Raw genomic sequence first — 21,351 nt, 5'->3', positions numbered from 1 at the left:
GGTCCGGGAAGATCCCACATGTCGCAGAGCAGCTAAGCCCTTGAGCCACAACTACTGAGCCCACATGCCACAACTACTGAAGCCCACGTGCCTAGAGCCCATGATCCACAACAAAAGAAGCCACAGCAATGCAACAGCCCGTGCACCGCAACGAAGAAGAAGCCACAGCCACAGCAAAAGCCCGTGCACCGCAACGAAGAGCAGCCCCTGCTCACTGCAACTAGAGAAAGCCCGCACGCAGCAACGAAGATCCAACACAGTCAAAAATAAATAAATAAATTTATAAAACAAAACAAAACAAAACAAATGTGATGGACACTTTTCAGTTCTATACCTCTGAGTATATTGATTTAAAGTAATTAGAAAAGAGTTCAGAGAATATATCACCTTTTTCCAAGTTAAATTCAGGCAACAGTTTAGAAATAGTTAAAGATAAGAAACTAATATTGAATGAGCATCCACCTTGCCAGGTACTGTATGAAACATACAACCTTGTTGTTTTACTTAATTACCGCCCAGATGAATAGAAGTGAGTAATAAGTAGGTTAAATTTGAGATGAATTATATGAGATCAAACACTTGGAATTTTATATGGAATGATAAAATTAATAGCAGTGAGGTCTCCTTGGCCCTGGAATAATTTCCTAAGAGAAGTAGTCTCCCTGTGACTGGGCTAATTTGAATTAAGGCTGGAAAGCTGACTGCACTGAGAGAATGAGGCAGATGACTGGTAAGTCTTTTCCATCTCTCATTTTCCCTAACATGCTGGCTTTTGCTCAAATTGAAATTCATGATGTGGAATATACGTTGTTTCGTGTATTTCTGTGTGCCATTATAAAGCTGTAAGCTGAAATGTGTCTGTATTCCATTAAATGATGGTCATAGCACAGCCAGAAAGCCCTGGTGAGGCCTTTTGGAATTCCAGAGAAGTCATCTGAAGCAGAAACTTTGGTCTCCAAGATTTTTATTAGAAACAAATGAAAGAAAACATAAACAGGCCAATGAGCGAGTGACCTGTAGTGTTCCACAAACCTCGATGCTGTGGATTCTCTCAGTCCTTTAGCGCCCTGTGCTTGGTGCCAGCCTGGATGAAGTCATTGGAGCTCTAAACCTCACGGGCTGCCTGTGATAGTGGCACTTTACACGGACGTTTATTTTAATGTTGGAAATATGCAGAAAATATCCCTTTTCTCAGTGGCTTGCTGGGTTGTCTGCCTTAGCACATTTGTCTCAAAACCAGCCTAAATAAGATGTGTGAAATAAATCTCTGAAGTTCTCATTTTGTGTCTGCTCATGCACTCTCAGCTGAAAGCATTCCTAAAACCTAAAAAACTTTATTTGAAACATCTTTTCCACCCATCCTTATTTTCTGAGAACGCCACAGTGTATTTCTAAAGAAATTGCTAATGATGATGTAATGCACTATTACATTTATAATACAGAGTTAATCCTGTCAGTGACAGTAGTTTTACTTTTTTGGACTCCTTTCAATTTAATCACTAATGTATGTCAAGAAAAATGTAGAAAAGAAAAGATTGGGTTTCCCTGGTGGCACAGTGGTTAAAAATCCGCCTGCCAGTGCAGGGGACATGGGTTCGAGCCCTGGTCCGGGAAGATCCCACATGCTGCAGAGCAACTAAGCCCATGTGCCACAATTACTGGGCCTGCGCTGTAGAGCCCGTGCACCACAACTACTGAGCCTGCGCTCTAGAGCCTGCGAGCCACAACTACTGAAGCCCGTACACCTAGAGCCCGTGCTCCACAACAAAGAGAAGCCACCACTATGAGAAGCCCACGCACCACAACGAAGTGTAGGCCCCGCTTGCTGCAACTAGAGAAAGCAAGGAAGACCCAACGCAGCCAAAAGTAAATAAATAAATAAATTTATTAAAGAAAAAAGAAAAGATTATTGTTCATAATCCAGGTCAATTTCCTCATTTGAAATTATGCACTTTACCTACAATTTCATTATCTTCAATAAATGACAATAGCAATTTTTTTCCCTTTTTAAAATTGAGGTATAGTTAATTTACAATGTTGTGTTAATTTCAAGTGTACAGCAAAGAGATTTAGTTATATATATATATATAATATATACGTATTTTTTTCAGACTCATTTCCATTATAGGTTATTACAAGATATTAAGTATAGTTCCCTGTGCTATACAGTAGGTCCTTGTTGTTTACCTGTTTTATATATCGTAGTGTGTACATGTTAATCCCAAACTCCTAATTTATCTCTCCTACCCCCTGCCCCCTGTTATTCCTTTTGGTAACCACAAATTTGTTTTCTATGTCTGTGAATCTATTTCTGTTTTATAAATAAGTTCTTTTGTATCATTTTTTTTAGATTCCACAAATAAGTGATAACATATAATATTTGTCTTTCTGTGTCTGATTTACTTCACTTAATTTGATAATCTCTAGGTCCATCCATGTTGCTTCAAATGGCATTATTTCATTCTTTCTATGGCTGAGTAATATTCCATTGTATATATATACCACATCTTCTTTATCCATTCATGTTGATGGACATTTCGGTTGCTTCCATGTCTTGTCTATTGTGAATAGTGCTGCTGTGAACATGGGTGTGCACGTATCTCTTTGAATTATAGTTTCGTCTGGAAGTATGCCCAGGAGTGGGATTGCTGGATCACATGGCAACTCTATTTTTAGTTTTTAAGAAACCTCCATACTGTTCTCCATAGCGGCTGCACCAATTTACATTCCCATCAACAGTGTAGGAGGGTAGGAGGCTTCCTTTTTCTCTACACCCTCTAGCTATTTTTTAATTAACATGAATTACTGGACACTTTCATTCCTGCCAATATGGATGGTGGGACAACTTTTCTCTCTATAAAGAAACATTTTTCAAAGTGTCACATCCTCAGATTTTCAAATCCTAATTCCATGGAATTCACTGTAATTGACATACTTTTCCCCTCCAATTGTACAACTAACGGGGAACCGTCGTTTTGTAGAAGTCAGTACCTCAAAACGGCTAGAGTTGATTGAGCCCATGAGCACACTCAACGCGTCCACGTGTTTGAAGCTTGATTGTGACTGACATGAAAGTGCTTTTGTGGTTTGCTTTTTAGCAGTACAATAAAGTTGCCATTATAAGTGGTCAGAAACCACAAGCCAGATATTTACATGTGAGGATCTGTTTGTAGCATTATTATATAAATATGTTCTTTTCATGTCATGGGTTCTTTTTTTTTATAAAAGAGTGCTTTCTTTACTACTTTGTCTTCTACTTTCCTATATTATAAACATATACCCTGCTTTCTCTTCAGATCATAGAGGTTAAACAATAACTTGAATATCCAGGCAGGAAAATTGATGACATTTTCATTTGCGGACTAGATCAGAGTTTACAAACTGGTGGCCTGTACACCAGATCTGGCCACTGTTGTGATTTGCTTGGCTCAAAGAATGTATTTTAAAAATACAAATTAATTTCCCATGTTTAAAAATTGGATAGTGATACATAAAAACTGGATTTTTGTCTTAAAGTATCAGATTTGGTAACACTGGACTTGCAGTTGGCTAGGGCTGAATTCTGACTGCCACCTTTCACTAATCTTGTGTACGCCAGGTCACCACCGCTCCACAGCCCCTCATCGCCACAGCCCACCACCCTCATTATTCTTTCTTCTTTAGAGGATTACCTAACTGGCCCCTGGAGGCATTTGAGTTTGTGACCTGTGGACCAAAGGTTTTTTTCTTTCCAGCTTTATCAGATAAGAATATTATATCCATAATCACATTTAAGTAAGGTGTAATTGAGTTTTAAAACTTTGGGTTAAATTTGTCTTTTTAGAGGTGGTCATAAAAGGGTAAAACATGGAAGGAAGTAAATAAATGTGAACAAACTTGTTTAAAAATAGCCATACCATAACACATTTAAATAGTTACTGAAGTCTCTTCTGTGCTCTTCAACCTTTAATAAAAAAATTATTATCTGGGGAGAAAGGGAATTTAAGTAAAAGGTGCACATATATCTTAATGTTGAAAATGGAAAAAAGGAATGCCAATTTACCTGTTACTCTACAGACACAAAAATCTAAACTCACATGTAAAAGTCTACCCTTGAGTGTCATTGCTAACATATAGAAAGTTGACGCTTAACTTCTGGTTTACTAATCCCCATTAGTAGCTATTACAGAAGATAATCTAAATCAAGTTTGTACATCCTATCTGAACTCTCATATGCCAACTCTTGACCACATTAAGGTAAGTAGCTCTTCCATAATTACAGCCAGCTCTTGTGATGTCAGAGTGGAGGTGAATGAAGAAGAAACGAAGGTTTATTCCTACGTAGATCAGGAAGCATTAGGGAGCTCAGCGTCAGGGCACATGTCTTGGGACTGGCACCTCCCCTATGCCTGGACCTGATTCAGCTGAAGCCACGGGGATCTTGCTAGGCCTCTATCTGTTTTCATCTAGAAATCCGAATCCGAATGCCCAAGTGTAAGTTTCCTTGCATCAACCTTGACAGGAAATCGTCTCCATTATGGTTGTTAAACCAAGTGACATTTAATGGCTGAAAAGAGTAGAGATGACTCACCAGTAGGAGTCAGTCCATTATAATTGTTGCTGAGCTTCTCCTGACCATAAAGTATTATGATGAAGGCCAAGTGACTACCTTAATACACTGCCCCATGGGCGCACTCTTTTGAACCAAAGAAAATCTAGAAAAAACTTTTTTGTCCTTTCCTCTTACAGAGTATTCCTACTATATTTTTTTTAAATTGATCATTTATTTCTTTTTTTTATATTTATTTTATTTATTTACTTTCTTTTGGGGGGGCGGGCTGCATCAGGTCTAGTTGCGGCATGCGGGGTCTTCATTGAGGCACATGGGATCTTTCATCGAGGCTCGGGCTCTTTGTTGTCGTGTGCAGGCTTCTCTCTAGTTGTGGCGCACGGGCACCAGGACGTGTGGGCTTTCTAATTTGTGGCACACCGGCTCTCTAGTTGAGGCGCGCGAGCTCAGTAGTTGTGGCATGCGGGCTTAGTTGCCCTATGGCATGTGGGATCTTAGTTACCCAACCGGGGATCGAACCTGTGTCCCCTGCACTGGAAGGCGGGTTCTTTACCACTGGACCACCAGGGAAGTCCCCCTACTATATTTTTTTCCCCATAACCACTGTTTGAATTTTGGTATGTTATCTTTCATATGCTACCTTTTACCTTCTTTTTTTAATGCATTATGATCATTGTGGTCACAGTGCCTCTGGAGTCACCGTGTTCACTGTGTAACGAATTTAACTCCAGTGTCCAGGATCACGCTGTGTAGACCAGTGTCTGGGAGCACTCTCTGTGTAGACCCACGTCCTGTGAAGGCCAGGATGGAAAAGGATTCACGAACCTCTGCCCAAATATGCCTGTAGTCAAAAATGTACACAAAACTCTGAGTGCTGAAGGTAGTGCTCAGTGGTAAACTATAGTTTAATAAGTTACAAGCGTGTTCTGTTTTAATGCTTTTGAACTATTGATCTTGAAATACTCTATTTTTAAATATTAAATTTTACTATAGGAATAAAAGTGTAATCGTTTTTCCCCCGTTGTACATGTTTATTAGGCAATGGTTGTTGATGTAGCAGCAACTAGACAGGGTTGAGTTTGACAGATCTCTGATTGCAAATATATATGGAAGCACTTCAGTTTATTTCTCTTTTCTCATTTAAAAAATTTACTTCTGTTCTTAGAAGTCATGTTATTAGCTGTTGCTCAGAAACTGTCTTTTTCTCAGCACAGCTCTCATTTTAACATTGTTTTGCAAGATAAATGAGTTATAAGTAGATGTATCTTAATAGAATGTTCTTTTTTATTACTTTCTTTGATAGATAAACTTATTCTCTTATCTGAAAATTTTGCAGAAAGTCACATTCTCTTAAAACTTAAAAAAATGCATCAGACATATAAATTCTTTCAGAAAGTAAAGGTAGCGTATTTATGTTTCATAAAACTCTATTTTATGTCAGTTGATACAATTTGATGCTTATGGTATATTTTAATTTTATTGTTACCAGTCATGTCCTTTTTGCTTTCAGCAGTGAAATTATCTCCTACATAACATTCTTCCCTCTTCCTTCTGAAAGTGAAATTATTTATGAGATGGTGGCTTAGCAACAAGAAGAGAAGGAAAATGATCCTTTCTTACTCCAAGAGAGAAATGGAGTGTTGTGTATTAGAAAGAGCTCTGGACTGGAATGAGGAAATATGCATGCTGGTTCCAGCTGTGCTGTTATATAAATGTTTGTTAGATGAATGGATCAGTTTCCTTGGACCTCAGTTTCCCAATTGTAAAGTTTAGAACCTAGAGTAGATTATCTCTCTGTCTACTATTAGCTCTAAAATTTCCTTATTCCATGTAAGCAATGTCTACCTTCTTATTGGAATCCTTTGCTGTGAAATGGTCAGTTCAAGTATTGTTATAATGGAATGCGTTTGGTATGTGTTAGTGTAATGATACCTCACCTATTTTTTGTTGTTAATCTATCTCCCTCCCCTTGGGAACATTCCTTACCTAATTACACAAGAAGTCAGTAATGGGAGTGAGGTCTTGATTTTTATACTTTTATACTTTAGTATACACTTTTATACTTTTCTAATGCTCTAACATGTGAAATTAGTTTCCATGAATTATTTGGTCCAAATCTGAAATAGAAATTTATCATACATTTTTATGCTTGTCCCAAACTCAATTCTTAATGTAACGGGCTACATGGCTATACATTAATTTATCTTCAGAAAATATTGCTTTAATGTTTTAAAGCCATGCCACACAATAAACTCATGCTTGGTGGACATTTCCCATGCTCTGTTTATTTTGTGTGAAGCCCCCATTCCTATAAATAACCTGCTCAGGAAAAATTTGCAAGGACATAGCTCAACTTGAATGAGAGAGAGCTAGGTTGAAAAAAAGATGGAAAAAACATATGTGGATTCCAGCTTATCCTGAATGAGTGTTCTGGCGTGGATTTTATTTCGTTTTAAATCAATTCCCAGAGCACCAGATATAGTTACATTCAAGCTTCACTGATTTAATGTATTACAATTCAGATTCATTAAAATTATATCTATGAAGAATTTTTAATGACATGGCAAATGGTAATACAGTAACTGAGGAAACTGAGAAAAGAAATTTTGCCTTACAGTTTGAGCTCAACCAGAGGGACATAAACACACAAACATATTAACTGTGGTTCTTTCCTAGATGATGAGATTATTTTATAATGATTTTCCTTTCTGTATTTTTGCTTTAAAAAAAATAAGGAATGCAACTAATAGTTTTTGTCAAATATTTAAAATACAAATAATTGTTTTTTGTTTTTGTATTATTGCAAACTTGGATCTTCCCTTGCCTCTACTCATGACTCCATAAGAGGAACAGCTCAGATTCAACTTACCCCACACACACCTGAGGCCATAGCAGTAGGTCATGGCACAGTTGTAAGGCTGAGGTTTCAGTAGCATCAATAATGGGAAAGAGGGTCTTCAACATCACAAGGGTCAGCAAATGCAGGAGATCCCACCAACACTTTTATTTATGTGCTGAGTACTAAGGCATATCTCAGAGTAAAAGGCATATCTCAGAGTAAAAGGAACTGATAACCTTTTGCAGGCATATCTCAGAGTAAAAGGAACTGATAACCTTTTGCAGGAGACAGGCAAAAAAAATCCTAAGTCTAACAAAAAAGTTATATGTTATAAGGGGTAATCACACATATGGGTGGAGTGGTCAACTCGGTCTGGGGGAATCCAGAGGTGATGCTCGAGTCTAGAGTTGGGTGAAAGGATGGAGGCAGAGTTGCCCAGGGAATAGCTTATATAAAAGTCCTTTAGCATGAAACTCAATAGGGGTTCTGGGAATTACGATTATTTTAGTAAGAGTGGACATAGAATATAAAAGAGATCGAGGGCAAACGTGGCAAGGAAATTGTCAGGAGTAAGATCACGGCTGTCTTTGAATGTCATGCTTAGTAGTTTGGCCTTTGTCTCTGGATGGCTAGAAGCCATTAAGAGGTTTTAAAGCTGTGGTTTTACATTAGATTTCCATTTTGGAAAGACGACTCCTAGTGCTGTGGGGAAGGGGTAGTGAAATGGGAGGCTCCAGAGGGAAGCTACTTTAACGGTCTAAGCCTGAGGTGAAGCTGACCTGAACCATGACAAGGGAATGAAGAGGGGATGACTTGAGAGACAATGAAATCCAGACTTAAAAGACCCAGTAGCCTGTTAGATGTGTGGTGTGAAGGAGAGGGGATACCAGGAGGAGTCTTAGGATCCTGGTGTTCAATAGAGGTATCCCTGGAATAGGTATTATGGGAGGAGATGATGGGAAATAATGTTTCCGTTTGGAATATATTTAAAGTTAAGACTTCCTCCTTTTCATCCTTTCTTCTTTCCTTCCCTTCTATCTCTTTCTGCCTTTCCATCCCTTCCTTCCTTTCTTCCTTCCTTCCTTCCTTCCTTCCTTTTCTCTACATTCATTCATTTAGTAAACTCTTATTAAGCCCTCACTGTATACCATGCACTATCCCAGTCACTGTCGTAGGTTCATGGTAATCCACGCCAATTTCCATGAATCCTCAACCAGGAGGGGCAAGAGGCCATCTTCACAGCCCCAGCCGCCAGGTGTCTCTGACCAGGACACAGCTAGTCAGGCCTAAGACTACTTAACTCCTTTCAAATGGCATTGCATAATATATGTTTTTATATTTGGAAACACCACTAATGGCCATTTTCTTTCTAGGTAGTGCCATTATTTCTGTTATGTTTCTGAAAGAAAATTTGAGAGCCTCAGATTTACTAGGTAAGTAATTATTTAATTCATGTAATTAAAAAACTGCTTGATGAGGAAATAAATAATCCTATCCAATAAAAATATGTGTTTTAAAAACAGGCAACACATTACTGAAATGGATATAGTCTCATCTAGAGGCGAACATTATTCTATCTTGTAACTGCCATCTGCTCTTTGACAAGAAATACGTGCACCTTCATCATACCCTCTGCCCATGCCATTGACCACAGCAAATCATTATTTTACAGTATTATTATTATGAATGTTACGAAATTTTTATGAACATAATAAAATCCAAGAAAACATCTGTGTTACCTAATAGAGTATTCCACTTCATAGGACATATTTGATAGATTGTTGTATGAAAGTGCTACATAAAAATGAAAACCACATACAAAAATTAGATGCACCAAATAACTGCCTAATTTCTATTTAGCCCTTTCCAAAAGTAACATAGAATGTTGATCTTCAAAATTTTATTTAGAAATACAGCTATTCATGGAAAATCACAGTAGCCTTCCTGGCTGTAAAAGATTTCCGCTATATGGCAAAGCCATCACATATTGATCGTATCTTCTACCTCTAGTTGGAAATATCATTAGTGAGAAGAATTATAGAGCTTCATATTTTCTTCCTTGACAAAATCCTGTCTGAATTACTGCTGACATATGATAATGAGTATAATACTTTAGAAACTTTAAATAAATCTATGTCTACTCAGTTCCAAAAAGATCATTTTTAAAAAATTTTGAGCTTAAATGTGACACCAGTGTTGGTATGTTGAACATTTGTTTCCCTGATCATGTTTCCCTTGAGCCTAGTGTCTTGAAAGAGTTTTCACTTTTTCTTTTTCCTCCTTGGTTTGATTCTGCTAGTAGAGTTTTTAGTCAACGTTGTCAAATTTTCATGGTTAAAATGTTTTTCCAAATGCATTCATATGTGAATTCAAATATATTATTTTTCTGTACTCTTTTTTCGTACTATGTTTATGGACTCATTTGGGGAGGTGGTATGGAATTAGAAATAAGAATGAGCAATGCCTGAGTTTTATAGATTAAAACAACTAGGTCCTACATTATGTTTCTCATTTATCAAAAGTCTTAGGGAACTTTAAATCATTTAATCTAACATATGTCATCTTTTATAGTTAATGGTTGGTTAATGTTTAAATAAATGTAAGGTATTTAATGAGGTAATACAGATGGATGTAAAGGAAAACTTGCCAATTATCGTGAACCCTTGTGATAAAAAGATGATTAAGACAGAATCCCTGCCTTCAGATAATACAGTCAATGATAAAATATATACAAAAACACATTTTTTTCAAAGCAGAAGATAATATGTATCATAATGCCTTGAGCCTTTAGTGTAGAGCTGGGTTTCTCAACCTCAGCACTACTAACATTTTAGGCTGGATAATTCTTCATCCTAGGGGGCTGTCCTATGCGTTGTAAGGTGTTCAGCAGCATCCCTTTTGGCCTTTACCCAGTAGATGCCAGTAGCACACTTTGCCCCAGTTATGACTACCAAAAACGACTTCAAACACTGTCAAATCTCCCCTGGGGGGCAAAATTGCCTCCGGTTGAGAACCACTGGTTTAGAATAAAGAGAGATTACTCCAGCTGGGAAGCTCAGAGAGAATTTTCTACAGCAGAGGTACCATTTGAATCAGTTCTGACAGCTGAATAGGACAGGCATGGGCCACATCCAAGCATTTGGAGAAAGACATACAGAGGGAATAACACGAGAAGTGTTGACAAAGGTACAAAAAAAGTACGGCAAGTTTCTATGTAATACTGTACTACAACCACTGCCAATGAGGATTAGGGAAAAACTTAAGGCAAGTCATAACTATAGAAAGGGAAGAAACAGAAATATCAATAGGTGCCAATGATTTGATTTTATACTTAGAAAACCCGACCAACTAAACGTTGCTAAAAGCAGTATACTAGCTCGACATCAAAGGATATAAATTAAACTCACTCTCAAGGGTTCAAATCTGTATTCAACTTCTGCTATCAACTGTGTGGCCAACGTATTACTTAACTTCTCTAAGCCTCAGTTTGCTGACAAATATAGACGACTGTTTTGGGGGGAGGGGGTTGTTTGTTTTTTGTTTTTTAATCTTTGGCACGCGGCACGCAGCATGCAGGATCTTAGTTCCCCAACCAGGGATGGAAGCCACGCCCCCTGCAGTGGAAGCGTGGAATCTTAACCACTGGACGGCCAGGGAAGTCCCTAGAAGACTGTTTTAAGGGTCACATTGGATAATTGATACATGCACTTTGAGAAATGTAAAGCCCTGTTAATAAAATTGGCATTATTTCTGTGATCAACTTCATTACCAAGAGGTAATACTAAAACATAAGAAATAGGAAACACACACACATACACACATAAAAAAACACAAACAAAAACCTCTATTAGGGCTTCCTTGGTGGCGCAGTGGTTGAGAGTCCGCCTGCCGATGCAGGGGACACGGGTTCGTGCCTCGGTCCGGGAAGATCCCACATGCCGCGGAGCGGCTGGGCCTGTGAGCCATGGCCGCTGAGCCTGCGCGTCCGGAGCCTGTGCTCCGCAATGGGAGAGGCCACAACAGTGAGAGGCCCGCGTACCGCAAAAAACAAACAAAAAAAAAACACCCTCTATTAATTCTTTGCTAATTTCTCTTACTTTAATAACAGTCAACATTTATCAAATATTTACCCCTTTCAGGTACTGTGTTTTTCATGAACCACCTCATTTAAATGTAGGAACAATCCATTTATAGAACTGATACTTAGGTTAAGTAACTTAACCAAGGTCAAATAGTTAGTCAGTGGTGGACCGGTGTTCTAATAATGGCAGCCTGATTTAGCTATAGCATAATGGGTGAGGGCAAGTCTCAAGTGTCAGAAAGCTATGTGACCTTTGCTAAGTTACTTAGTCTCTTTAAGCCTCATTTCCTCAACCTGAAAATGAAGTATTACCTATCTCATAGGATTAAATGAGTTCATGTATGTAAATCTCTGAGAACGGGGTCTGTCATGTAATAAGTCCTCAATAATGTCAGCTATTATTATCCTTATTACTAACACCACCACCCACCACTACTGGTTCATGAGAGGAAACCTTGACTAGGATATTCTAACGAACTTTAGCAATCCAGGTAACATTTCGCACAACTCTGGCTGAGTTTTTTTAGCCTTTTAACTTAATGCTTTTTGAGCAGGGATATGTCTGATGTCACATTTGTTTCATACTGTAATTAAAAGTGATCAATTCTTGACTTGAAACTAGAGTCACAGGACTAAGAAAGGATTTAGTCACCAATTCCATACCCATGCTTCCAAACAGCAATATCATATGATTATCGTGATCTAAGATGTAATAACCCATTTCATGCTTGGGGAAGGACTTTTCCCCAACCATACTCAGTAATGTGTTAAGTCACCTGTATTTTCTTTGGGCCTGTATTGCTGTTGCCTTGAGAAAATTTGGCTTTTTCCGTTAAAAGCTAAAAATGCTTTTTTTTCTTTACAGGGACTAAAATCAAACAGGGAAAAGAGTAGTTAATGGCATTTTTTGAAAGATTAACATATAAGCATGCTAAAAACTAAATCGTCAAAATGTGCAAAAGAAAATCATTTACTTTTCCCTGCTTCAAGCAAATGAAAGTTTGTTTTTCATGATGGAACAAATGAAGATTTTTTTGGACCATATGGAAACAAGCTGAATTAATTTATTGCCAAATGTTGCTCTGTGGCTATGAAGCATTTCAGCACTAGCCTCAAAAAATGACCTCACAAAAGCTATGTCTGAAAGGAATCGCCAACTATTATTAACTCAATGACAGGTTTTGGACTGTGCTCTGATTCTTAGTGGATTAATAATTTTAAATTATTTTAATGATTATTTTTCCTCTAAAAAGCACCAAATTTCTCTCCCCTTCAAGCAGCCAGAATTATAGTATTTTCCCCCTCTTCGCCCTTAGTCATCAAAAATCCTGAATCTAATAGTCTGTGAGATCCTAGTTGATTTAATCCAGATAGCGTCATCATAAAAAGAAAAATTATAGTCAATTCATCAGCACTCTCCAGAGACCAGTAACTTGATTATTTCAAGTCACCTATAAATGGTTTCCCCAGATAGAACGTCAAGAGATTAATAGTGAGACAAAAACCACCTCCTTCCTTCCTACTCCCACACCAGAGGTCAGCTTGGTTTGAAGCCAGTATCTAGAATGCAGATCTAGCCAAACGAACCATCATTTCTGGTTGAGAGGACAGATTGGCTATTTGGTCTTAAAACTGCCTCAAGAAAGGTAAGACTTTCTGATGCTAGATTCAGAACCATTTGGATTCACTATATTATTGAGACTTCCCAATCCAGGGCTCCTTCAGGATTTAGCTGCCTTCAGCCTAGGGAATCTGGAAAGATTGTACTGAGGGGAAGGCATCCTTTGGTGTTAAGAGGTCCAGTTTATGCTGTGACTCCTGGTAACCCACAAAAGCAATAGCTGGACCCCCATTGATCAGGAGGCATATAGCAGGCTCCAAGAGAACCAGCCAGCAGTGTTGGTTGACATCAGGTTAGCTGAATTTTTAAAACTCTTATGGCTACCAGAAGTCAGGTCAAGCCAGATTCCAGAAGCTAGCTAAAAGGCGGTTAACACTAGCTGGCATTGAGCCAGAGAGTGGGGACAAAATTAAAGGAGATTTCAGGTTTTACTTAAGGAGAAGGGTGGGCTGGGAAATCAGATGTCAGTTGAGGAAGAACTGTGCAAGTAGACCCTAGAATCCAAGGCTTGCACAGGTGAGGAACTCAGCAGGTTGGAGATGCCGGTGAACAGAAGCATAAGGAGAAGCCTGATTCTAGGCTGTTTTCCCTTCCACCACTTTTATATTTCAACTTCAGTCCACAAGTATCTATAGGAGACTTTTGCAACAGAACTTCAGTAGCCTCTTGAAACAGAGGCTGCATTCTCACAGCTGGATCCAGTTAAATGTCAGGCATTTCTCAGAGTATAAAACATTCCTCAAAACACTACTTCAGGATGATATAAATGGTCAAATATGTTTAGAAAATATTACAGCCATATCCTCCCTAAGGAGATTCACAATGAACACTAACACACTGAGGATCTCAGGGGTCTTCCAGTAAAAGAACCATTTAACCTGGTTTAACTCACCTCTTTCAAATAGATTTGACTTGAGACCTTTTTTGGTGGAGGGTCCATCTTATGAAACTGGGTTCTAGGGAACGCCAGTTTGGAGACACTGTTCTAAAGGAACCTCAGGGCCAGTCAGGGACCCCAGGGACCACTGCCAGGAGGAGTCAGTTCCTTCTATCACCAGTGGGGATGCTTCATCCAGCCTCAGGTTATGGTCAGTACAACTCCTGGGTGCCACTCACTGAGACTACAATGTGAAGGACAGCCGTGAGTTGTCCGTTCATCAGCTCTGGTCCATTGTGCATACAAGAGGTAGAAGAGAGAATAAGTTACCTAGGTTCCAATCCAAGCTCTCCACTTAGCTAGAAAATCCCAGTCAAGAGAGTTATTCCCTCTGTGACTCAATTTTCTCCTGTGTCAAATGTGGCTAGTAATACTTTAACAGTATCCAATGTTATATATTATATAATACATAATGTACATATAGTATATGTTAGTATAGTAACATGGTGGTATAGTTATTTTTTGCAGGCTTTTTTGTAAGAATTATTATATGTGTATAAAGCATTTAGAATTGTGCTAAGTATTAGCTATTACTATTATAGTTCTTATTATCATCACATTTCTGTATGACGGTGATCATAATATAACTCTCATGTCAGCCACAATTGTTTATGAAATCTATAGTTTTAAGAACATCACTTAAAAAGAATGATTCTTGGACTTCCCTCGTGGCACAGTGGTTGAGAGTCCGCCTGCCGATGCAGGGTACACGGGTTCATGCCCCGGTCCGGGAAGATCCCACATGCCACGGAGCGGCTGGGCCCGTGAGCCACAGCTGCTGAGCCTGCGCGTCCGGAGCCTGTGCTCTGCAACAGGAGAGGCCACAACAGTGAGAGGCCCGCGTACAGCAAAAAAAAAAAAAGAATGATACCTTCCTTTGCCCTCCCAGGATACCTAGTCTATCTACTATAAAGAGCAGGGATGAGTTTGCTTCCCTGCTTTGTACATATGACAAGTTTATAGGAAGAGATTTTATTAATACTTGTGTACTGTATCAAGCTAAATCTGAAACTCCCATCAGATCATTATAGACTTTTATGTGACTTGAGTCATATTTGATGAGAAAATGTATTTGCTGCAGGTCTGGGCATGAGGGTGGTAGATGAGGTCACATCCCTGTATCGTGGGTCGTGTCCAGCATCCCATGGTTGACCCCCACCTGCAGCTTACCCACTGCTGCCCGACTGCTCCACCTTTGGTCCCCTCCAATAGCCAGCTCTTGGTGCTTTGTGCACCAGTTCCCTGAGGTTAGCAGTGGGTAGCAAACATAGCGCTGGTAGTGTTTCTTCTTGTCTGTGTTCTCTCAGTTACGTCCTTTGCTTTCTTTTGCCTTCTTTTAAGACCAGTGGAGAGAAGTCTTCACTAGGCAGTCAGGAGATGCCAGCCAAGTCCTTCCTATCCTGCCCTTCTATTCTCAAATTGAGTTGTTAACCCTGTAGAGACAGCCCCAGGGACAGTCCCTAGTCATCCCTAAACTACAATATTAGAGATACAAGTTTGGATTAAGTTTGAAGCTTGACTCAGATGGTCTTTGACCCTTGGTAGTCAGCAACCTAAGTTGGCTCTGTCCCAGGGTCCTTTGTCACATCAGGTCTCCAGATGAGCTTTCAAACATATTCAGCTCCAGACTGGCCTCTTGCAGAGCCAAATTCCTGGAGTCTAGCAGGTATGATAAGTTAATTTGTACCTAGAAATGAGGACACTATATCACAGAGGGATAAACAACTTGCCTGGGCCCTTCCAGCTAACGGTAGCAGTGAAATTTGAATTCTGTGGAGCTGGTCTCAGCTTGGATTAGACTTCTCCTATCCAGGTCTTGACCTGACAGTTAACCATTTCCCTGGGCCAAGGGCATGTCAAGTGCTGCTTTCTTTCCTTTAGGATCTTATACTTCCAGAGTACTCCTTTGGTCAAATGGGCCAACAAAAGGTAAACTAGCAAGTTTACTAAGTCAGAAATCTGCGCCTTTCAAAAGAGGGAATATTTGTGGCTTTACTGAAATAAAAATAACAGGAACTGATGTTTCATGCCGCTTTTAGAAAAAGGTGGGATGCAAATATGTTTTACAGAAATTTATTGAAGGACTTGCTAATGGCTACCTTCGACACTTTTAAACACTTAACGTTAATGTGCACATGACTTATGAAGCAGAGAGTAAATCACACAGAAAAATTAAAATGACACCAAAGAAACAAGAAAATGACAGGTAGCAGCTATCCCGAACTGCCTTTGTAAATGTCGGAAGCTGCTGAAATTAAAATTATTAAGAAGAAAGAATGTATGACCTCCTGAGCTGCCACGGAGTTACTCACTAGTCTTGCAGTGACATGAGGTACAGATGAGATAATACGTGTGAAAAAGTACTTTGAAAGGATAATTGGAAAACCGTCAGTCATTTTATTTGTTTTTAAGGAGTTTTGGAATGCAGTGAAGATCTACATTGGTGGACATGGGCACAGTATGCAAATGTGGAAGCAGATGTGAAACAGGGAGGGATGTGTCAGGATGTGAAACAGAGACCATGTTGGAAATAAGACTGCCTCCACAAAATGGAATACTGTGCAGACTCTGAAAGAATGAGGCCGCCCTACATATAATGATGTGAAACATTCTCCAAAGATGTTCTGTTAAGTAGAAAAAAAGCAAGATACAGAAAAGTGTGTATAATATGCTATTATCATTTGCATAAAAAATCAAAACACATGCACTCTTACACACACCTGCCTAAAACATCTCTGAAAAGAAAACCTCAAGAACCAGCAGCAGTAGCTAACTTTGAGGAGGGGACCTAGTGAGCCCCAAGGGTGTGAGAGAGATTTAACTTTTCACTGATCCCTCTTGTGTGGCTTTAGAATTTTTTACCATACGCGTGTGTTACCCATTCAAAACTAAATGTTCTAAAAAGGAAATTTAATTGACACTAGATACAGTTAGATGAAATAAAGAAATGACTGGCAGAGGAACTCAGTATAGATAAGAAATCTGGATTTCACAAAAGTAAATTGGAAGTCTCTGAGACTTTGAAATTGTATTCAATGTGTTTATTCTACTTTACTATACCAAGTTTAGAAAAGTGGTTTTTTAAATCCCTCCTTCCTAGAAATGTAATATTGAACAATTATCTTATAAGATCTTTTTTTTTTTTACATCTTTACTGGAGTATAATTGCTTTACAATGGTGTATTAGTTTCTGCTTTATAACAAAGTGAATCAGTCATACATATACATATGTTCCTATATCTCTTCCCTCTTGCGTCTCCTTCCCTCCCACCCTCCCTATCCCACCCTTCTAGGTGGTCACAAAGCACCGAGCTGATCTCCCTGTGCTATGCGGCTGCTTCCCATTAGCTATCTATTTTACGTTTGGTAGTGTATATATGTCCATGCCACTCTCTCACTTTGTCCCAGCTTACCCTTCCCCCTCCCCATATCCTCAAGTCCATTCTCTAGTAGGTCTGTGTCTTTATTCCTGTCTTACCCCTAGGTTCTACATGATTTTTTTTTTCTTAACTTCCATATATATGTGTTAGCATACGGTATTTGTTTTTCTCTTTCTGACTTACTCTACTCTGTATGACAGACTCTAGGTCCATCCACCTCATTACAAATAGCTCAATTTCGTTTCTTTTTATGGCTGAGTAATAGTCCATTGTATATATGTGCCACATCTTCTTTATCCATTCATCCGATGATGGACACTTAGGTTGTTTCCATGTCCTGGCTATTGTAAATAGAGCTGCAATGAACATTTTGGTACATGACCCTTTTTGAATTATGGCTTTCTCAGGGTATATGCCCAGTAGTGGGATTGCTGGGTCATACGGTAATTCTATTTTTAGTTTTTTAAGGAACCTCCATACTGTTCTCCATAGTGGCTGTACCAATTCACATTCCCACCAACAGTGCAAGAGTGTTCCCTTTTCTCCACACCCTCTCCAGCATTTATTGTTTCTAGATTTTTTGATGATGGCCATTCTGACTGGTGTGAGATGATATCTCATTGTAGTTTTGATTTGCATTTCTCTAATGATTAATGATGTTGAGCATTCTTTCATGTGTTTGTTGGCAGCCCGTATATCTTCTTTGGAGAAATGTCTATTTAGGTCTTCTGCCCATTTTTGGATTGGGTTGTTTGTTTTTTTGCTATTGAGCTGCATGAGCTGGTTGTAAACTTTGGAGATTAATCCTTTGTCAGTTGCTTCATTTGCAAATATTATCTCCCATTCTGAGGTTTGTCTTTTGGTCTTGTTTATGGTTTCCTTTGCTGTGCAAAAGCTTTGAAGTTTCATTAGGTCCCATTTGTTTATTTTTGTTTTTATTTCCATTTCTCTAGGAGGTGGGTCAAAAAGGATTTTGCTGTGATTTATGTCATAGAGTGTTCTGCCTATGTTTTCGTCTAAGAGTTTGATAGTTTCTGGCCTTACATTTAGGTCCTTAATCCATTTTGAGTTTATTTTTGTGTATGGTGTTAGGGAGTGATCTAATCTCATACTTTTACATGTACCTGTCCAGTTTTCCCAGCACCACTTATTGAAGAGGCTGTCCTTTCTCTACTGTATATTCTTGCCTCCTTTATCAAAGATAAGGTGACCATATGTGTGTGGGTTTATCTCTGGGCTTTCTATCCTGTTCCATTGATCTATCTTTCTGTTTTTGTGCCAGTACCATACTGTCTTGATTGTAGCTTTGTAGTATAGTCTGAAGTCAGGGAGCCTGATTCCTCCAGCTCCATTTTTTGTTCTCAAGATTGCTTTGGCTATTTGGGGTCTTTTGTGTTTCCATACACATTGTGAAATTTTTTGTTCTAGTTCTGTGAAAAATGCCAGTGGTAGTTTGATAGGGATTGCATTGAATCTGTAGATTGCTTTGGGTAGTAGAGTCATTTTCACAATGTTGATTCTTCCAAACGAAGAACATGGTATATCTCTCCATCTATTTGTATCATCTTTAATTTTTTTCATCAGTGTCTTATAGTTTTCTGCATACAGGTCTTTTGTCTCCTTAGGTAGGTTTATTCCTAGATATTTTATTCTTTTTGTTGCAGTGGTAAATGGGAGTGTTTTCTTGATTTCACTTTCAGATTTTTCATCATGAGTGTATTGGAATGCCAGAGATTTCTGTGCATTAATTTTGTGTCCTGCAACGTTACCAAATTCATTGATCAGCTCTAGTAGTTTTCTGGCAGCATATTTAGGATTCTTTATGTATAGTATCATGTCATCTGCAAACAGTGACAGCTTAACTCCTTCTTTGGATTCCTTTTATTTCCTTTTCTTCTCTGATTGCTGTGGCTAAAACTTCCAAAACTATGTTGAATAAGAGTGGTGAGAGTGGGCAACCTTGTCTTCTTCCTGATCTTAGTGGAAATGCTTTCAGTTTTTCACCATCGAGGACGATGTTGGCTGTGGGTTTGTCATATGTGGCCTTTATTATGTTGAGGAAAGTTCCCTCTATGCCTACTTTCTGGAGGGTTTTTATCATAAATGGGTGTTGAATTTTGTCGAAAGCTTTCTCTGCATCTATTGAGATAACCATATGGTTTTTCTCCTTCAGTTTGTTAATATGGTGTATCACATTGATTGATTTGCGTATATTGAAGAATCCTTGCATTCCTGGAATAAATCCCACTTGATCATGGTGTATGATCCTCTTAATGTGCTGTTGGATTCTGTTTGCTAGTACTTTGTTGAGGATTTTTGCATCTATGTTCATCAGTGATATTGGCCTGTAGTTTTCTTTCTTTGTGACATCCTTGTCTGGTTTTGGTATCAGGGTGATGGTGGCCTCGTAGAATGAGTTTGGGAGTGTTCCTCCCTCTGCTATATTTTGGAAGAGTTTGAGAAGGATAGGTGTTAGCTCTTCTCTAAATTCTTTTTTTTTTTTTTCCTGAGAAAGGACAGAGCTGACCAATAATTTTTTCCAGGTTCTTATGTATGTTTTTTATTATTTTCCTTTCATTGAAATGCTTAATAATGTATATTGTTTTCTTTTTAAAAATTCTCATTAGAAAATACCTTTTAAAATTGTGTATGTGATTTCTGTATTCACAAAGTATTACAGTATAAATTGTTGCATTAGGGTAAGCTTATTTTATAGGTCCTACAATACCATGAATAGCTATTGTCCAGCTTGTGTAAAAAATCAAATGAATTCTCAGAAACTAGAGTTCAAAACTCTAAGTCATTTGGTTAAGAGCAACAGGAAATTGATGTCTTCAAATTGTGAGATTTTATAGACACACCAAATTGTTTCAGGTTGGAGTGAATGCTGGTTGTAAATTATATACACAACAATGCTGACCTCAATGGTGAAACAGGTTGAATTATGTTTTCATGTGTGCTATCTGAAAAATGCTACATAAACCAGTTTTTCTCAGGCTGCTAATTATTAATAAATAAGCAGTTTTCCATGTTATTTGGAAAGGCAAGTCCCCTTCTTCTGTGGCCACTCCTCCCCCACACATTCCCTTCCTCCATTATTACAGTATAAGTAAGGTTAAGGTGATGACAGTAACACATTCCTACATAGGTTTATTGTGTGGTATTTTACCAAGCTATCCCTGGAATTCTAGACTTTAAATTGGATCAAATAAATCTTAGAGCAGAGTCATCTTTCACCTCCGTTATTTCTGCTAAAAGGACTCCAATAAATGGCAATGATTAAGGTATTCATTTACCAGAGTTTCAAAGTGTAAAATACCTAAGTTTGTGTGTGTAAAGGACCCAAAGATGACTAGGTGCAGAGTAGATCATCATCACATGATGGATTTCCACACTCTCTGGGCTCTGCCATCTAGATCTAGATGGATCTAGCTTCATCGTGCACTTACTGGTCCATATGGAAACAAACAGCCAGGTTGGATGTGTTTTCATGTCTCCATATGCATGCGTTCTGATCTTCCCCATCTTTGAGGAAAGCTTCTCTGAAGAAGCCAGGATTCATCTGGAACAACAGAGAAAAATCAGAATTTATGTCCTACCGCATCCATTCCCTAGCCCTTATCCCCCTTTAAAGGTAATGCCGTTGGGTGAATGCATGATACTATCTGGGGATGGTTTGATGAATCGTATTTTAATAGACATGGACTTTTACGAGTAATGCTTAGTCTATAGATAATGTTTACATAAACAAAAAGGCTTAAATGTCCCTTTTCAACTTGTTTGTCTTTTCAATTTTATTTAAAGGTATGACACTGGCATTTGCAGGAACATATTTATTGGTGAACTTTGCTCCAAATATAACTCAGGATATCTCTGCAAGAACAGTACAGTATTCCTTTGTTGGCTGGCAGTTCATGACCTACGGGGTAAGAATTCTAAAAATT

General features: G+C 38.5%; 1 protein-coding gene across 4 annotated transcripts in view; it reads left to right on the top strand.

Moving 5' to 3' along the window:
• Window positions 1–21,351, top strand: part of NIPAL2 (NIPA like domain containing 2) — a 72,931-nt gene that overhangs the window by 27,956 nt on the left and 23,624 nt on the right. For 3 of the 4 annotated variants that reach the window (XR_009536395.1, XM_060127857.1, XM_060127860.1), the window contains exon 4: window positions 21,212–21,333. Coding sequence is in view for 3 of the 4 variants with exons in the window: in XM_060127857.1 (XP_059983840.1) it covers window positions 21,212–21,333 (122 nt within the window). In the remaining variant the exon portion in view is untranslated. Of the gene's footprint in view, window positions 1–8,761; window positions 8,822–21,211; window positions 21,334–21,351 lie in introns of all 4 variants that reach the window. The other variant, XM_060127859.1, reaches the window with a different exon arrangement.

Source organism: Lagenorhynchus albirostris, chromosome 17, assembly GCF_949774975.1.
Source record: "Lagenorhynchus albirostris chromosome 17, mLagAlb1.1, whole genome shotgun sequence".
Taxonomy (NCBI): Eukaryota; Metazoa; Chordata; class Mammalia; order Artiodactyla; family Delphinidae; genus Lagenorhynchus; species Lagenorhynchus albirostris.
This window is presented reverse-complemented; position numbering and strand designations above follow the sequence as displayed.